General features: G+C 39.4%; 1 protein-coding gene across 1 annotated transcript in view; it reads left to right on the top strand.

Annotated features, from left to right (window-relative positions):
* The window catches only part of ETFA (electron transfer flavoprotein subunit alpha), a 33,104-nt gene that overhangs the window by 11,604 nt on the left and 1,154 nt on the right, over positions 1-20,346 (top strand). The window contains exons 6-10 of the mRNA XM_076348447.1: positions 873-983; positions 2,233-2,334; positions 3,163-3,231; positions 4,278-4,360; positions 16,394-16,459. Coding sequence (XP_076204562.1) covers positions 873-983; positions 2,233-2,334; positions 3,163-3,231; positions 4,278-4,360; positions 16,394-16,459 — 431 coding nt within the window. The remainder of the gene's footprint in view (positions 1-872; positions 984-2,232; positions 2,335-3,162; positions 3,232-4,277; positions 4,361-16,393; positions 16,460-20,346) is intronic.

Below are 20,346 nucleotides of genomic sequence, written 5' to 3'. Positions count from 1 at the left end.
ATTTAATATGACTAGCATTAGTTCTGATTTACGATACCACAGGGTTATTTTTCCTAATTACGAAGACATTGAACTAATTATTTATAATATTTAACTGACTTAACTTGCAATTCTTTTTTTAGTCTTGTTTCTCTAATGCTTGTCTGACACTGTGTTTTAATTTAGATATGAGCTCATTAGCCTGTGTTTCTTAATTTTACTGTACAAGATTGTACCACATGTATCAATGTGGTGTTACCTTTTGAGTTACATTACCAGAATGTGGTTTTATGTTGCACTTTTAAGTTGCTTCCCAGTAATTCACAGTTTCAAGATTACTTTGTTTATGAATAGCTGGTGTTGCAGCATTTTTCTCTTTTAGTGTTCCCTGCAGCCACCAGCATGAAGTAAATACTTTATATTATTGAGAGAAACATAATCCCACGGATACTTGGGGCAGGCCTCATTGTCTTCTGTTCTGATGAATTCATGCAACAGGATAAAAGATCTACTTTGAATTATAGACACTTTATGTTTAAGAATGACACTTTCAAAGTTGGGGGTTTTTTTCCCCCCCTTCTGAAATTTAAAAGCTCATTCATAAGAGATGATTTGAATGCTCTGTATCCTTTAAAAATAGAGGATTTGTTATCATACTTCAGAAACATGGAGCTAAAAAGTAAATTAAAATATTTGTAATCTACATTTATTAAATGCCTAGGTTTCAAGTTTTAGTCATCTAAACCTGCAATTTTGAGAAGTAACTTTCTGAATGTTGCCTATTCTAGTAGAACTGCTGATGTGTTTCTGATACTAATTTTATTTGTTTTGTAAAAAGCATAGTATGCCTGATATTATCTTCTTTAAAAATATAATGTGACCCCTTTTTTTAGGAAATATTCTTTGCACTGTGCAGTGTGATGAAGCGATTAAAGTGTTTACCGTACGGGGAACTTCTTTTGAGGCTGCACCAACAAGTGGTGGTAGTGCCAGTTTAGAAAAGTGTGAGTATTTGTTCCGGTATTTTGTCATTTCATGTAATAGAGTCAGTTTTGCTCACTGCATGGTGATGTTTTGCGGAAGTATTTGTCAAAGCAAACTGATTGTCATAATCTTAGCTTTATGCTTTTGATACGGGTACTTGCATTTTTTAGTGATCTCTGGTAAGGGAAGATACGGATTATCTGCTCACTTGCTACTTTTTCTTTGACCAGAAATGGAGGTTATCTGTGCCAAAATCTGTGCCTGTTTCGCTCACTGCTTAAACCTCTGCCACCGCAGTCTTGAAACTTTTCCTTATTTAAAGTTACAGCTGTTTGAATAGCCAGATTGGTTTTCAAAGCAAGATTGAGCAAAAATAAAAGTGGCTGGCTATCTGCAGTTTTGGTTTAATTGGTCGTATTTCAATCGAGATAGGTCATTACAGTGTCTAGGTAAATTAGTAGCAGTTTAAATTGATTTGAGAACATCCAGTTGTTGTTTTAAATCAGTTTTAACTAAATCAGTTTAAATTACTATTTTAATGAAGCCAGTGTATCTTTGATAATAGAGAAGTCCAGTCACAGAATCACAAAATAGTTGGGGTTGGAAGGGACCTCTTGAGATCATCTAGTCCAATCCCCTTGGAGCAGGTTGCCCGGGACTGTGTCCAGTCAGGCTTTGAGTATCTCCACAGATGGAGACTTCACAGCCACTCTGGGCAACCTGTTCCAGTGTTTGATGACCTCTACTGGTTTTCGCTGTGGGCCTTTTTATGACTGTGCTGTAAATCCAGCAGAGGCAATCATTAGTAACGTGCTCTGTGTGTGTGTGTCCCCCAGTCTTCATGTTTTTCTGGGTGGCTTAGCACCTGCCCCGACCCATCTTGTATTTCCTAACGTCTGTGGATGTTAGGAAACAAACGCTACTTGATACTTAAGATTAGCATATTGCACTGTCATTGCACTACTTAATTGGCTTGTTTGCCTGTCTTAATAAGAACCACACTTATTATGCTGGGTTGATATCAATGTATTACTTATACAACAGACCTTCATTTTAGTGCAGGTTGTACTATAGGTTACTTAAACACAACTAATGAAAGAGGATTGTAACTCAGAGCCACAGAGCAATTACTGATAGTAGTTAAAAGCTTGTGGTAGAATTGGTTATAGAAAGAACTTTTGCATTAAGTTTAAGCTCAAATTTAAAAGGTTGAAAATACACGCTTTATCCTTTTTCTTGGGGATGTTTTTCTTCATCTGATGAATGCAGTAACCCCTCCACCGCCTGTTGGTCTGTCTGAATGGATTGAGCAGAAGTTGACAAAAAGCGATCGACCAGAGCTTACTAGTGCAAAGGTGGTTGTATCAGGTGGTAAGTAGATAATATTAAGACTGTGTAACGTTGCATTTAAGTAACGGTACATCCTGATTAAATAATATCTGTAGCAGAACACTACTGTTCTGCTACATTCTAATGTGATACATTAAAAAAAAATATTATGATGTAATTCTGTAATATGGCATAGGGGCCAGTGGGAATGCACCCAACATGTATGTTTCGTGAAGAGGTGAAACATGAGTTTAACATATACTAGTAGGCTTTTTAAGAACGTCATCATATTTGGCGAGTCCCTCTAAAATTATAGCAATATGAACTGGTTTTAGATCCAAATCTGTCATGTTTAAAATTATTGCTAATCGTTACAGGCAGTCCCAACGTTATTATGTAATGGCTTTAATGATTTTTAAAATCATTATGTTTGTATTCTGCTCTTCAGGTATAAAGTGATGGACTGTGATTTTTACTGTATGCCTAAAAAATTATTCCTTAGTTATCCCACTGCAGAGTTTCATATTTAAAGCCAGCAGAGGGAGCACAAATTAGTAAAAAAAAAAAAAAAAAAAAAAATCCTGTTTCCCTGATTTCAGAGAATGGTCTTGATGGTGCTGTGTGCAGGAAGTAAACTAGACACAGTGATGTTGGTTTATACATATGAAATAATAATATTGATCACAAAGACAAAAGCTAAATCTCCAAATATTAAATACTATTTAGTAATATATCTAAAAATACCCTATGCAAGCGTATATTTGTGCCTATGCGAATACTCATACAGAAAGTTTATGTAGGCAATAAAAAAAAATCTTAAAGCATATTATGTTCTTCTGTCTTTATCTTTTTTTGTTCTTAACTTTTAAGGGAGAGGCTTGAAGAGTGGTGAAAATTTTAAGTTGTTATATGATCTTGCGGATCAATTGCATGCTGCAGGTAACCTTGTTTTCCTCTTTTTTAACTGTGGTTATTACATTTAAAAAGGTCACATTAAAAACAATGTTCATCTTAAGTCTTTTATTTTCATGTGTCTATCAAATAAATTCTTAAAATCCTGTTAGTTTAATTGTAGATAAAATTTTGTCTTGTCCTTGTGGTCAACTGTGTATTTAAATGCCTGTGTATGAAGCAAAATACTGAAGCGTAATATTCCCTGTCCTTCTCAGATCTCCAGAACACAAGCTCACAAACAAAAAGTGAAGTTGTATAAATTAAAAAATGGTCTTAGCTCACTTTGAAGAGCTGATATTTTCTTCGTACATCCTTATATACTACTCCTTTACAGAATCCCTTTCACAGTTTTTGTAGTTTGAGTGGCTCTGTCTTTTTGCTATGCTTTTGTATTAACAGGAGAAAACTGACAATGTACAGTGTCTCAGCAAAATATTTTAAGTAAAGGTTGGGGGAGGAGGAGGAACTGTTTGCATTAACTTTTTAACTACGTTAGTTTTAGATTTCACATGTAATAATAAATTTATAGTTTTACATGAATGGCTTTGTTTTTAAATTGGTGGCTTCACTAACTAAATGTCCATGTGGCATTTTCAAGTTTACTTTGATGTTTTTCTTCACTGTGCCTGACTTTTGAGCTCCACAGCAATATAAGATGGCACATGTGTTCTATTCAAACTTGGAGGAACATTATGGGAAGGCATTTATGGGAAAATCCTCTTTTGACAAAGCAACAAGAGAAAATAATGGAAATATGCCAGACTGAAATCCTCGGGTTTAAATATATGGCCCTTTGGTGCTGGGAGTAAGGATTTCCTGTTGCTTATGAAGTGCATTAGCACTTAGTATTTGGAAGTTTCAGCCAGTGGTATAGAGAGGGATTACTATAAGAGCTTTTAAGAGGGAAGTTTCTAAATACATGCCCTTAGAGTGTGGGACTCTTCAGTAAAATGCATGTGCTTTTATGGTGATAGAAATTTGGCTCGCTAATATTTTAAAAGAAAACACTGGAAATATTTTCTTTCAACTAGTTGGAGCTTCCCGTGCAGCTGTTGATGCTGGCTTTGTTCCTAATGACATGCAAGTTGGACAGACGGGCAAAATAGTAGCACCAGTAAGTATGGAAATATCCTTCATAAAAGAGCTGTGATGTTTTCTAGCATGCATTTTCCTTCAAAGCAAGTGTTTAGAAATGAGCTAAGTCGTCATGCTGAGCCTAACAGGCAAATCTTAGTGTGCCCATTGTGATACTGTCACTTGACCACGCATTTGCAAAACTACCGCAGCAAGCTGGGATGTAAATCTCTACTTAGGGTCAATCGGAAGTGTTCTGCAGACAGTTTTGTCAGAGGTTTTACGTGCTGGATTTTTGCATAGTTGCCTGTGCTGAACCTTTTTTCGTTTTCTAACAGCTGCCATTGATATGCTAAAAGATGTCATTGCCGACATAAACTTGAAATTATATTGATATGTGGCTTGATCTCTGGGAAGTGTGGTTTTTGGGTTTTTTACAGGTGATGATTTTTTTTAAAGTTTTGGTAACCGTAACTGGATTATTGCATTACATTCTAAGCAAAATTTTCCTAAGAGATGAAAGTGCAAGAAACTTGATATAAATAATCTACAGGTTGGCTGCTGTAGAGTGAAATACCAAGAAGGGCATACTCTAATGAGTGGCTTAACGTTGAGAAATAACCTGCTGCACGTCTTTTCTGCTATGCATCCTGATAATGACAGGGGGCTAATTTCTATCCCTGTGTCTTTTTGGATCCTAGGGGGTGCCCTTCTGTCATGTAGAAGTCTGAGACTGCTTTTGTTGTTCCTTATGACCTGGGGAAGTGGGGGGAAAGCGGTAGACAGATAAAACACGCTTGAGCATTTGTAAATAAGAAGGTACAAATGTAGCTCATCTGACTGTGGGGTAGAACATGTGCTAGCATGTACTGAGGTGCGATGATCATGGACATGAGTAGGGAATTGTGACTAAGAACATGGGCAGGTATGGCAATCTGTCAGATGTACACTTTGAGCTACATAATTGAGCAAACATTTAGCCTTTCAGTAAGCAGTTCTCTTTGAGTGTGTATGGCAACAGAAAGTACCAAAGAGCAACTTTTTACTTGTTAATGGTTTAATGAGACTGGAAAGGGAGAGTGAGATGGAACTTAGTAGAGAAACTTGTCACATTTCAACTGCTGAATTTACCAAATCGCAATAATTTAAATAATCCTAAAAAGTTGTACATGTCCAAAGCCTTGATAGGATCTGAAATGTTTTGCCTTTGTACCGTGAAGAGCTGCAAATTCGAGAACTTCAAACCGTGACCATTATTTTTCCAGTAATACATCCAGCAGGATAGAGCAGTACTTGAAGATATCAAAGACAGCAACTTGTGATTCCTGGAGTCTGTTGTCAGTTCTGCCTGTTGGGTTTTCTTGAACAAGATACTTTGTGCTTCTGAGTTCTTCTGTCCTGAAATGTGGATAGGGAATGTTTGCTGCTTTTTTTTAAAGTCCTCATCAGAGGCCTTCTGATGATAGCCCTGACGGGCTAAGTGGAGCTGTTTCTAGGCACACTAATGTTTAACCTGTAAATCTATATGATAACCAACTGCTACAAAAAACAGCTTCTGTGAAATAGACCTTTTGATAAGACTTGAAGTCCATCTGGTTGCATATTGTGTCCTTCCAAAATCTTGATAGCAGTGATATTAACCTCTGCTATGCAAGGAAATTGTGAGGCTTTGCAGATTATAAATGCAACCCTAACTCTTCTTTCTGGTGATGTCTTTCTTTTGTGCATAGTATGTCATTGTTATTTTTTTGGTCATAGTGCAGGAGAGCTGTAGCCCCCAGCGTAATACTTCCTCTTTGCTAAGGGAACATTTGTATTTAAATATAATGTACTTTCTTTTGATCCCACAGTAGGCATAAGGTCCAGTGTATTGCAGCTATAAGTCTCAGCAAGCTAATCGGCGCTAATTCAGTAAGTGCAACTGCAACATATATGGAAATTGCAGGTTTCAAAGAAGGCAGAGTTGGTTGTCATAAGGAGGCAATCTTTAGTTGGTTGTTGTGTACCCAGACCTTCGAAAACCAGGGAGTAAGCTGAGTGTCATTTAACTGCGTACTTTGAAAGGGCATGAGATGAGACTGACCATCCTTAGTTCTTCACTACCCAAATATCCATTAATGAAGTGGAAAATGCTAATTTGAAGACAGCTCAGCTCTGGTTTGTGTCTTGAGGCTCAACAATGAACATTCTTTCCAGAGTCAAGGGCATATAAACAATTATGTTGAAACAAAAAAGGCTAGTTTTTGATGAAGATACAGTGCTAGAACTTGCCACAGATGGCTCATAGCAACATGTGAAAGTCATAAGAACATACAGCCACATCATAGGATCGCTTCAATGTCATCATTGTCATCTTCTAGAGGATTGTTAAAATAGCCATTAGTCAGTCAGATGTTTAACTGTTGTGTCAATAAACGATCCTAACTGGCACAATTGCATAGTGCTACATCTTTTTGTCAGCAGGTTGATGCATTTCTCTCTCATCTCCCTTCTTAACAAATACTTATTAAGTAGTGAGTTATGCAGAGTACTGAAAATTATATGCCCCTTCTTTCAAATTGTTCAAATATTTCTTCTGGATCTTAAAATACACGCAAGGGCAGCATACAGTGGCTTAGAAGTATGGAAAATATGTTAATTGTAATGGAAATGCAAGTTGAATTGATACTGAGCCTTCAGAGTTGCTGACTAGAGGAATTAATTTTTCCATGTGCTGGATAGGTATCTTAAATATGAGGCAGTTTAAAGCTGCAAATTCTTAACTTCACGTTCCTAATTCTACTTCACTGTCTTTTTGGTACTTTAGCTAGACAATTATTCTGTGCAGTGGAAGATAGAGTTCGCTTGAAGAAGGAGTAGAACTGAACTTTCTTGATTATACTGGCTATTTTAACAATCCTCTAGAAGATGGCTGCTTTCTCTTCCTATGAGGTATGCTTGATATCACTAGTTTAGGGAGAGCTCGTGACATTTTATCTGGAAAATTGCAAAGCAGCTTTGTACATTGGTTAGTTATATTAGCTGAGACCTGAGTTTTGTGTTTAGTTTTGAACTCCAGCTGACATGCTGCATGCCCTCCTGGACTTGTGGGTTTTAAGCCAGGGAAGAATCTTGGATACAAAAAACTGTTGGAGTTTGAGACATACTTGCTCTCCTGTGCAGCTGTTAGTTTCTGATGGGAAAGTATCTTAGTGTATGCTCTTACTCTTCTATTAATAGTCTCTTGCCCAGTCTCAGTGGAGGATTGGAATGCATTGTTTTTAAAGGACTCTGGAGTCAGGTCATTTTTGAGACTACAGAGGGAGAAGAGTTAGTTACAAGCTCAGGAAGAGGGGAGGTGCTTCTACTGCTGCTTTTTGCATATGACTGCTGGGGAGTGTTTCTGTGCTGATCATTGGGTAAGAAGGTAATAATCTAAAAGATTTGCTTATTTCTTCCCTTGTGCCTTTGTGGATTTGGTGAAGGAAGGGTAATTTTCGTCACTGGTCTTCCAGTAATTCCGTGACTGGCTTCAGTTTTTAAGAGTGCAGCCCAGACAGTGCATCACAGGATGTGAGAACCTCACAGCCACAGCGGCTTCCCTGAAATGCTGATGTATTCATACATGAACAAACTGCCAGTCAAGAAACAATTGTAGTTCATTTTGCTTAAGTAATGAAAGAATTCAGTTAATTAAGGAGTACAAATTTCACCTTCTTTCTGTTTGAGAATTAGTTCTAAACAGTACATCTACACTTCCAAAATAGCCTTGGATCGCTTAACTTCGAGCTTTTGTTCATGTTGGAATTTATGCATTTTGTTGTTTTTTGACTGGATCTTTGGTAATTTTTCTTTTGTATGATTTTATTCCAAATGTTAAAATCTTTGGTGTATTATTTTTGTTTCTGTTAGTAGCTTTTTTTACCTGTTGATTTCAGGTGATTGCAGCTCCTGTTTGAACATTCTGTCTTATGAAAGAGAAGGCTGATTTGTATTATTTGATGAGATGGAAGGAAGGAAATTTTTAGGCATAAGTGGATATATTAAAATATAAAATGTTACCTTCCTAATTAAAAAAGTAATTTAGTATATTCAATGTCTTTAATCAGTGACAACCATTTAGGAGCGTATTTTTTTAAATTAGAAGCCAGTTGTTTTCCACTATTTCTTATATGCAGGTGTTCTGCAGAAAAATGAAATTCAGTTCTTGGATTAAGCACTGTATGTAGTTTCTGTTGGAGAAAAAAGTCCTTGTAAGAATGTTCAAATTAGTTGGTTTTCGATAAAAATACCCTTCCCATGAGTGCCTATCGTTAAGTATTAGTTAAGTATATCCAGTTAGAAAATACTAAATTCCCTGCACAAATCAAGCCTGCCACCACCACCCCAGAGTAACTGCTATTTTTAGATAAGAAATTTCAAATAGTCCGGGGCGTTAGTTTTGACAGTAAAAGTCTTCCCAGTTCTTTCTATCTTGTTCACAAAAAAAAGAAACAAACAAGAACAAAAGCGGGGAGGAGAAGAAAGAAGGTAAATACTGTTTTTCAGGTATTTAAAACTTTTTTAAATGGAACATGAATGCTTCATTTATTAGTTCAGTATTAGCTTTTCTTACCCTAGGTATAATTAGCAACACTTCTAACATACAAACAAGTATGTAATCTTTCTCATGAACTTGTGTAATTTGTCTAATATTTAAACAAAAAAATTCTGACTGTTGTGAGAAAAGGAAAGCAACTGCTATAAGCCTTAAGTAGCTTCTGCTAGTTTCTGAACTGTGACCTTTGCAGTACAGATTTGCGAGGAAGGGGCATATAGGAGATGACTGAATGCCTGCAAATTCGTGTCTAATGCCATTTTAGCCACCTGGGGTATAAAAAGTACATTCACAGGGCTGGTAGTTACTGTGTGGGACCTGGAGACTTCCTTCTGGAGCAGCATTCAGGTGGGAAATCCTACACTGTCTACAGTGCCACTAGGCAGCTATGTTTGGACACCCACATTGTTCCCATGGTCTCCCAAGTTTTCCCTTGTGTCCTATTCTAATTATATTCTCCCTTTAGCATTTGAAGGAAGATGGGGTTGTACTGGGATTATCTCGCTCTCAACTTCTTCCCCCCAGAAAACAAACAAAACCTCAGTGGCACTGAGAGTTGCTTTTTTTCAAAAAGTATGTGTCGTTTTAGGCTGTTTATTTTGTTATCCTCTGACCTTGTGAAGGATCTACTGCTGCTGGAAAGGCATCCTTCTAGTTTAATCTCTTCAGAGTTTAAATGTTCACTTCACGCTTTTTAAATTTATTTTATTTTCCTCTATTGAAGTCTGTTCTTCAGACTGTTTCAGCGTCCAGTTCTACAACTGCTTTAGCTTTCTTTATACGTTTTCCTAGCTGGCAATAGGGAAGACGTGGCCAGACCAGTATTTCACAATTGTAGGACTCAAGGTGTTCATCTGAGGTTAGCCATCGGTGGACTACGGCTAGAAAGCCTCACCTTCACCATCTCAGACTTTATTGCGAGGTTTTCTTCTTGAGGAGGGTACAGTACAGAGGGTCCATCCAGCAGGGAAAGCGCAGCCAGGCAGAACTCCTTTTTTTTTTTTAGGTGTTCAGTTGCTGCTGTCTTGTTACTTTCAACATTGGGCACAAAGTACTAACAGGCGATTAGACGGTTGTGCTGGAAATGTGATACGATTGCACAGAAGGCAGATGCATTTGGATATTGCATGTGCTGAGAAACCTCGGGTGGGGAAGGCAGATGGGAATTCAGTGTAGTTCCGCTATGATCCTCGGGAGTAAACTTGCTGACCTGCTTAGCTTCAGTGCTTAAGCTTCGATTTCATACCAGAGGGTCTCTCTGGATGTAATGGATTGCAGGAACTTCAAAAGGGAGGCAGATTTACTACTGTCAGGAATTGACAGTAATAACGAGGGAAAAAGGGGCATGTTAAAGAGGTGCAGCTTCAGTTGAGATGCTGAAGAGTGAGATGCTGGTTCAGTTGAAAGGCACCAAAGCCGTGGAAGAACGGGAACAACTTAAGGTGTTATACTAGGTAGAAAATGAAGGAGTGGGATGACATTAGAAGCGGGAAAAGGAAAGCTGAATGGCAAGGAAGCGTTTCCTGGCGGAGAGATACATGAAGGTGCAGAATGGTCTTCTACAGAGCAGTGGAATTCTTGTTGCTTCGCTGCTTTTACAAGAGGATGGGACGCTTTCTGAGCTTGTCTACGCCCCAGTATTTTACTAGGCAGTCCTTTTTACTGCAGTGAGTGGCTTTTCAGCACTTAGTAGTCATCTTCTTGCTTTGGGAGTAGCAGGAAGGGAGAAAGACAATGTCACATTATTTACATTATTCCTATAGTTTGTATTTCTTTGTATTCGGTGGCAAAGCAATCAAATACTTCACCTAGCCTGGTTTTGTTTTCTCTAAAATGCATGAGTGACTCATGATTTCATTGCATAATAAGTGGATACTAACTCTTCTTCAGTGTTACTTCCCACTACCTTCTTAGGGATCATTTGCTTGCTCAGGTTAGCCTATCTGTTAAGTTTTGTTTCCCTTCACTCTCTTGCAGGGAAGTGTAGGGAAAGTGAAACAAGGTGTATTTTATTCCAGTATTTCTGCTCCTTTTTGTTCTCTGGCTCTTACCTAAAATTACTAACAACAGAATGAACTAATTAATTCCCTTAGCTTCATGAGAAGTGTCACTCCTGTCATCTTGATTGTACTCACTTTAAAAATGTTCTACTCCTTGCTTATCAATGATAAGATCTTCATTACTTCCTAATTTGTTACACATACAAGAGAATATTGAGATGCTAAAGTTTCTCTATTCAAACACATGGTACATCACTTAATTTCTCCTACCTTCAGCTAGCTTCTTTGTAGGAATGTGTTATTTGTATGTTACGTTTGTGGGTTTTATTAATAGAGCAGCAGGTGCACTTTTCATTGTATAAATGGTTGAAGCTGTTAGGTAGCTAGCAGATGGGAATAGCGTTGGGAAAACTGACCGTGCTTGGGAAATTGATTTTGGAATATCTCCTCTGATAATTCACTATTGTTGAAAAGGAGCTTTATAGTGGCAAACTTTACTGAGCTGTTTGTATGCAGCTGGGACTGAATTTACAGACTACCTTTCTCTGACTTGCTAAAAAGCTAAGGATTGACAACCCCTTTCATCCTGCATTATCCAGCGTAGCTTTTAACTCCAAGAAAACTATGTTCGCAAATTGATGCTCTGCTCCTTTGGGGTTGGTGCAGAAACATTAAATTGTACTAAAATATTCATATGTGAGTGCATTTAGCTGAAAGCAATTGATGTGCTTTTCCCTAGAGAGAGAAAAAAAAAAACCTGCTGTATGGCCCTGCACTCCAGCAGACACCCCAACCACACTTAAGAGTAATTACATAGCTTGCTGATCAAAGATTCTTAAAGTGAAAAAGAAACTGTATTTGGGATATAGTTCAGTAATGTGTGCTTCTTGAATGGAACATATTCAACTGCATCGAAGTAGTACGTACTGGATAATTGTTTGATATACAGTGTAATATATGTGAACTGGTGTCAAGCCAGAAAATATTTTATTGGGTTAATAGCTTGTAATTGGAAGGAATCTCTTGTATGAAGCAATTTTCATTACAAAGATTTCTCTCTAATTTCATTGTCCTTTCACTCTTGCAAAGAAAATAAAATATCTGAGCTGCCTTTAAAAAGAGTACGTGTGCCAAAGAGGTTTATTAAACCAGCCTGTTTAAAAGCATGCCACTGGTAGCATGATAAATTGAGGTACACTGAAGGTTTTCAGTGTAATTCAAAAATTGGCATAAAAATCAATAGTAGCTGACGGCATGCTTGCAAAGTAACTACCTCATCTTGTGTTGCACCTGTGGATGCACAGCAGTCTCTTATAGCAGCATTCAAAGTCACTGTAAGCTGCAACTAAAAATTGTTCTTGTGGTTCTCTTAAGCAAATGTACCTTAACTGCCCCAAGGCAGCCTAAGGCATTTTCAAATATTCTCATAAGTAAAAATGAAGTAATATTATATGCCACAAATTATTCTATAAATAATTGGAAGAGTCAGTATGCACAGGAAAATAACTGCATTGGTATATTGGTAATTACAATCATCCATATACAGCACTCTTGTGACATTTATCCAAACAGCATGTAACTGCCTATATGGATTCTGGATCTGGTTGTGCAAATTCGTGCACGTGGAGTCTCATGGACTTGCTGTAGATGCTAATATGTAAGTTGGGTACGTTTAAAGCAGAAAGAGGAGTTTAGGGGATGGCTAAGGGGGATTTTTTCATTTCAATGATTAGCATGATTATGTCCACAAGACATAGCACAGTCATGTTTGTTGAAAAAACAATACAAGACTAGATTAAGACTTTAAATAGCAAATGAGAAGTTGGATTCTTGATTTGGAATCTTGCCTTTGAATAGGATAAATTTGGGACTCGGAGTTGTGTTTCTTTTTAGGGTGGTTGCGATGCAAATCTGCACTTACAAACTTTGAGGTCTCTGTCAGGGTCCTGGCTCCCCCTGGAGTCTTGTGGGATATTGTGTGGCAGGACAAATTAAAACACCCTTGGCCTTTGTGCCAGTTTGCTGGCAGAATCAGCTTTGGCTGCTGCTGCAGCCCTTGTGAGAAGCCTAATGGCCATGTTACGTGCTGATGCGCCCACCTTCGCATGTTCCCATTACTGACATACCAAGCCCTTTCTGCAATAGCACATCTTCAATCTAAGTACTTCCTGATTGTGCCTCCCTGCCCTCCGCTTCGTACGCTCTTAGGCTATTCGGTCCATTTGTCTTCCTGTGCTGTGTGTTTCCTCCATTGTGTTCTTTTTCACCATTAGCTCTCTTCTCTGGTGTCCCTTCCCTTGTGCTGATGTCCGCTATCCACTTCATGAAAAATAAAGATTTGTGGCATGGCTGTGACGTACGTACAGTAATTATTTCCTGTGTGAAATTAAGTTACTGTGAGGTAAGACAATTGTCTAATCTGATGTCGTGCCCTTATACCACCAAAACTTTCACTTTCCTTGACTTCAGTTGCTTTTTGGGACTTGGTTTGTGTCAGACAGTGCAGTGAGCCCCTTGGTACAGAACCTGTGTGCTGTTCTGTTACACCGTTCTCATGTGGCACAGTGCTGGCAGCAGCCCTTCAGTGAAAACCTGCCTGTGCACAAGCGCCAGGGAGTTGATAAATGCCGCTCCATGTTCTGGACTTTGATGTAAGTGCCTGTAATTGTAGGCTGTGGGTCAGCCGCCTGACAGCAGTAATTAGAGCAGCTTCCAGGGATCCAAAAAGCAGGAACTTGAAGTTGGTGTAGAGCCATCTTTGTTGGCACCTGAGAGGTGTGATCCAGACTCTGCTTCATGCTGTTTTGTGCCTTGGCGTGGGTCTCCCACATAGATGAGCTCTGAAGAACGGAGATCTCCTTCCAGACCTTAACGTGCTGCGATGACAGGTGTGTCGCGTAACACAATTGGAAGTGACGCTGCTCAGTGGTACTGATCTGCTTTCCATTTTCCTCCCTTACTTACTTTGGGGCTACAGTCCTGACCTGGGACTTTGAACACTAACACAGTAGGAATGATAGGACTCAGCAAAAGGCATGACAGAAGTTAATGATTTCAGGGAAAAAATCAAAACAAGGGTATTACTCTGAAAATAACGTAGAGGTACGAATTTCTGAGTCTTTTATGACCTCTCGGGATGACCAGTTGAATTCTCTCCTTGGAGAGCACTGAACAGTCGTGAATCTTTATCATTCAGACCTTGGGGGTCCTTTGTTTCCCTCCTACTAAATTGTAGAATAGATTTAAACTAAGATTTAAGCAGTCAAATCTATTTTACAGTGTGGAACTACTGATAAGAAACATGTTGTCCTGTGTGTTCTTTGTATGAAAACATTACTGAGGTGATCTACCATCACCAGTGTGACAGCCTACTGAATGGACCAGTTATCTTAGCCAGAGAGCCAAAAGCACATAACCTAGAAGGTCATGGCTTAGATGCATAATAAAGGCTTTTTAGACGAGCCTGGTGATTTACAAATGTCCTTTTAATGAAACATCCTTGTCTTTCCTAGATATTTTAATGGAATATATACATAGGCATCTGGCTCCTGGTTAGCTGGATTCTTTCCAAAGACTGAACTTCACAATGTTAAACAGACTGATAAGAGTATCTGGTAGTCTAGATGACTGGCACTTAATGAATTGCTCTAAAAAAAATCAAATTACAGTAATGTGTTTTTAAAAAGAGCTTGTATTAAAGACTATATGATGTTAGAATAATTTCTGCTGTAACATCTGTTCTTTTATTTGGTATAATTAAAATATTGTATTCTTACCGTGAGTTCTTACATGAACATATTATATTACATTGCAGCTGTGGTTAAAATGGATTGACCTCCAGTAGTAATCTACTCAGTAAAAAGCTACTGAGGCTAAGAAATTTCTGAGTGTCTTCAACAGCTGTGTGTTCTTGTGGAGACGCATAGACTAGATTCTGTGTTTCAATTTCAAAGCAAGCCCTTTTAATGGGAAATGCTTTGTTCCTGCTCTGTTTTCCCTCCCCTTCAATTTTTACAGGAGATGGCTTTCGTAGGAAAGTGTAGAAAAGCTTCATAAATTTTCTTCACCTATTCCTATTTAAAAACCGATATAGTAGGTGAAATGTGTAGCTGTAGAAACATCGGAAAGCGATCATCTTTTTTTCTTTAATTGATATAATGACTATCAGGCCTGTATGAAAAAAGCGGTCTGTGCGGTCTCTGTATTTGAACACCTTCATTTGCCAGCCTCCTCTGTAGTTCTGTGCCTGTTCCACAGCTGTGCTTTGTTCCGTCATGGTCAAAGCCACTTAACTGTAATGCACATCTTCAGTTGCGCAGGGGTAAGATTTTTTGACCCTCTTACCCTCCCTGGCCCCAAAAATAATTTCTTGAATTAGATTTGTAAGTTCTTAAATATGGACTAACCTTGGTATTTTTAAAAGAGAAATTCTGTTAGTATTTGAGGTTGCGTCTTTTCTAAGCAGGTATAAATACCACCTTCCAATTGGTTTTGACAGATGATCCCCTAACTAGTTTTGTGTGTTACAGTTTCCTCCTATTGAATGAGTTGGTGAAAAGTACTTTCTTCGTTTTTCTTCTGTAAAATTAGGTAGCTAAACAGTGCAGGTTTGACGGCTACTTGGACTTGTGGTGGTGGGAAGACTGTCATGGAGCTGAAAATAATACTTGGTTTTGGATAGATTATAGCCTGGATGACTTTCGGCCCGAGGGAAAAAAAACCAACTTTTCTGCTGTGAATTAAAACTGTCGATACAGAACTATTTGCCTATAAATTTTCATCTGTTTTGAACGTAAGTCTCTTTAGAGATGCTAGATGGGGCGCCCCAAAGTGTAAAGACCTGCTCCATGTCGGTGCCTACCTGGGAAGCACTTCTTTACTCATCCTGTGTAGGAGTTGATAGTGAATGGGGGAAGAAAAGCTTTGGGGCGTATGAACACTGAGGCTTGGGGTAAATCATAGAAACGGGCTACAAGTGTATAGTGCAGTAGCCCACTTCAGTATCTGAAATGTTTCATCCTGTCATATAGGGAACTTTGTAAAGGTTTAAACACCTGAATTTCAGCTTTGCGTGTTCTGTCTTATTTAAAGGATCATAGAGGCTTCAAACCAAAAAGCCTAGGTTTTCTCTTTAGGCAACCGCATTATCCATTTGTGGGTTATCTTGCTTAATATTTGCGTTAGGAATCTCCAGGGTCATGGGTAACACTGATTGCCCTGTCCTCTAGCTGAGCAGTGTCTTATGTGTGATGCAGATCTCTTTTTCTTTTTTCTTTTTTCCTCATCTGTCTTTGCCAGATGCTCCTTTGGGATTCTCCTTATACAGCTACATTGCATCCCCAAGTGGGGAAGGGAACCAATCATCAGCTGCCTTTAATATTGAAATCTACTGTAATGTAAAAACTACTGCGTGTAATTGATTTTGAGTAAGGTTTGTGAGAGCTTACTGAAACGATGTCGTGGGTACCAAAAACGTCTCATTTTTGTTTTCTTCTAGGAACTTTATATTGCCGTGGGAATATCTGGAGCAATCCAACACTTGGCTGGGATGAAAGACAGCAAGGTATATAAAGATGGGTGTGCTAGAAAAGACTTTTGAGGAAGGAAATGAGTTGACTTCCTTGCTTTTACATCAGTACTTTAGCCAGTTTTCCAATTTTTTTTTAATGTCAAAATGGCCAGTTTGTCTGCTTCTTTAAAACACGCTAACCCTCCAAGCCCGGCCAAAGAAAGATACTGTGGGAAAACATCTAACACAGTAGAAAAACCATTGCACTGCAACCCAACGTGGTAAGTAGAAGCAGCTAATTGACTTTGTTTATTTAAAAAAACCCCAACAACCAAACCCACATATGCCTGAATTCTATACAATAGCTCCATTTGCGTTTATTTCAGAGTATGACGTATTAATTCATGCATAACAATGTGCAATTTGAATTATGAACTTACTATTCCATAAAGTAAAAGATGTCTCTGACATTCCTGCGTTTAGCCATTCAAATGGAAACCTATTATAAAACGGCAGTAAAACTTTAACAGGTTTAACTCTTTAGTAGCCAAAGCAAATAATCCGGAATTGGAATTGCCAGTTTGGTCCACAGCGCAGTGTTTGGAAGGTGGAGCAGAAGCACCTGCTGAATCATACTATCAAATGCCAAACATCAAAAACTGGAGGTTGGCCTGCCTCCCCGCAAGTAATTTTAGAAAAAGGATATATATATATTTTTTTCTGTTTCCAGGGAGTGAACTTACGCTTTCTGGCAGAAACCAAACCCAGAACTTTGACTAGCTTATCAAACTGAGGAAACGGTTTGCGAAACTTTACAGGCAGATCCTTGTGTTTAACCAGTGGCGGACTAGTGAGTTTATGTGACTGGTAATTGTCCTCACAAGCCAGCCTGCGTGGTAGGATGAGCTGTGTTTTCTTACAATTTAGTTCTTTTTGCAAGTATTATTTAAATAATTTTTTTGGAAAATCATGTAAGCTGGATTTGGGATACAGGACCCTTTTTGGGGCCTCAGTCTTCTAAAATCAGGGACTCAAGTGGTGCTAGCATTAGTCAACACAGTGGAGAAAAACCAACCGAAATTAGAAATTAAGGATGAGTGATGGGCAGGGATGAGGGTCACTATTGAGAAGTGAATAATAGCATCTGTAGCACAGTGTACTCTCACTGGTCTTAGTGGAACAGCGTCGCCGTAGTCTCTCCTACTCAGCGCAGCAACGGGGAGACAACAGGGACAGTCAGACAGCGGGAGAGCCTGCGAGAGCAGCACTGGTGCGGTACTACCACGGTCGTCCTCGGCTCCCTCTGGACTCTGCTAGTAGCTGATGGGCCACAGTATTAAGAGTGTCTTTGTTTCGAGGTGTTTAGTCTCCAACTGTGCTTTTGGGTGAGGGAGAGGATGGGCGGGTGGGATTAGTATCAGCCGTTGACTGAGAACTGTGTATTTAAAGCTGCTTAAAACTTGATCTGACCCTGTTTGTATTTATCTCCTGCCTTATCTCAGTTAAGACTCCCTGCAGTACGGGGAGCCTATTACTTTAAGTGCCAGAATTTCCTTTGATATAAAAATATTGAGCAGCAATATTGTCCTGTACTGTAACAGCAAAACCTCTGCTTTTTTGGCTTTTCCAATGCCACGTTTGATATTTTGAGGCATTATTTTATAGGAAATAACGACAGATTAAATTTGTCGATACGAGATGCATACTTAAGAGTTTCATTTCTCCCATATATCATAGTTTTTCTAGTGTAAACAAACATGTGTATTGTAAAATCCAGTTTTACTTGTGTTTGAAATGTGTTCTGCTTTCCTTTCAGCCAAAGTGTATAGGTGTTGTAGTTACTGAAAAGATCCAATTTTTACAAACATAAAGCATTATGCAGCCATGGGAACTCTCTGGAGTGTCCCCCATCTTCCCTTGGCGCTGTGAATTACCTGGCATTGTGAACTCGTACGCTTCAGAATACGTTTTCCAAAGTCGGCAGATGCTTTCTACCAAGTGAAAGGTGTAATTTATTTGCCCTTTTACAGCAAGGTAGAAAATGCAGCTTTTGAGGAGACCTGGAGAGTCGTCATTGCTTTCTTTCCTTTTTTAATTCCCTCATGAGGTAGTTACAGCATCTTTTCTTTCTAAGAGACTTAACTTGCGAAGTCCTGTTGCAAGCAAGGTGCTGCTTTTGCTTCTTACCATGGAAAGTCTGATTTAGCGATGAGGTAGAGAACCAGACCTCACTAAAAAGTTACTTCAGCTAATGGAGACAGGAAGGACTAGGCTGCCAAACTAACGCTTGAGACGGTTTTGCAAGCAACTGGTGTTAATTATTTCTGTGGTAAGGACAGAGCCGGCAGCCCTCAAGGTGTCACTATCTGCTGGCCCTCAGCGTGTGTCACCCCTGTGGCCTCATGCCCCTGTGAACGGTTATAGAATCGTAGAATAGTTTGGGTTGGAAGGGCCCTCTAAAGGCCATCTAGTCCAACCCCCCTGCTGTGGGCAGGGACATCTTCAACTAGACCAGGTCGCTCAGAGCCCCGTCCAACCTGACCTGGAATGTTTCCAGGGATGGGGCATCCACCACCTCTCTGGGCAACCTGTGCCAGTGTTTCACCACCCTCAGCCTAAAACATTTCTTCCTTATATCAAGTCTAAATCTACCCCCCTTTAGTTTAAAGCCATTCCCCCTTGTCCTGTCGCAACAGGCCCTGCTAAAAAGTTTGTCCCCATCTTTTTTATGAGCCCCCTTTAAGTACTGATAGGTTCTGCAAAGCATGGTAGGGCCTTAGAGTAGTTAGAGAAAGTCTTTACTGAGCGAATATCCTCGGGTATCACAGCCTGGGTTTTGCTTCCTGCGCTGTAGAATTGTCAGTGGAGGCTTGCATTTGCAAATGGGGTAACTGGAATAAAAACAATAAAACTTTGGGAAAAATATTTCAGGGGAAGCATTACTGGAATACTTGCAGGTCTTTGCTTATGAGCTGGCAAGAGGGCGGCAGCAGCGCTCTGCTGTAGGTACTTCCTTCTTGCACATATGATGTGGTCCTTCTTTATCGTGAGTCACAGGATATAAATGACCTGTGAAGAAAAAAACATTTCTGTGGGCCTAAAAACACAGGATTTGCAAACTTGTATCGTTGAGTTACTGCCACTGGGCATATGCTACTGAGCCATTAGTTTTGTTGGACAAGTACATTCAGTGGAGGGAGTAAAACAGAGACACGTGATCTGTGGCTACCTGGGAAGGGCAGGTAAGTGTATCAAAGAAGGGTTGGGTTAGAGCTGTCCCGAGGAGGCCTGTTGCCTCGAATCAGAGTTCGCACTGGCAGCGTGTAGGTGGAAGGGCAGCATCGGAGTGCTGTGGTTTAGACCCCTGCTTGGTGTAAGGCTCGTTTTATGAGCTGTTGTCAGTTTGTTTCCCCCCCCGCTCCTTCATGGAGTGCTCCCCAGCCTGTTGTAGATTTTGGTGTGGACACCCATGCTTATTTTGCTGGAAGCTCACGGACATTTACAGAACGATTTACCTGTATAGCAGAGTTTAAACCAAGACAGACATTTTCTGGACCGTCGTGTAGGGATTTCGATCATGTGCGTTTTTCTACGGTGTGACAAACTAAACGATATGTCCCATAGTAAGTACAGAGGCCTTTAGGCGTGGCTTTAGTGTACCTGTTAGAAATGCTGCCTCTCAGGTATTTCTGTAACGGTACGGCTTAGATCTTGCAGATAATCTTTTGTGGTAATTTTTTTCCTAGACTCTTTTTCAACAGGGAAGGACAGCCCTGATGTACGCAGTGAGCAGGGAGGGGGTGTTTGCTTGTTTTTGAGGTGAAAAGGAAAAATGTTTGTTAAATGCTGCGATCCGTATCTTCTGCTTCTAGGGGCTTGGAGAGAATTTAGCCCATGTTTCGTAGATAAGGCCTGTCCCTGTAATCCGGCCCTAGAGGTCA

Source organism: Aptenodytes patagonicus, chromosome 10 (genome assembly GCF_965638725.1).
Source record: "Aptenodytes patagonicus chromosome 10, bAptPat1.pri.cur, whole genome shotgun sequence".
Taxonomy (NCBI): domain Eukaryota; kingdom Metazoa; phylum Chordata; class Aves; order Sphenisciformes; family Spheniscidae; genus Aptenodytes; species Aptenodytes patagonicus.
Note: the sequence above shows the minus strand (reverse complement) of the source record. Positions and strands in the feature narration are given on the sequence as shown.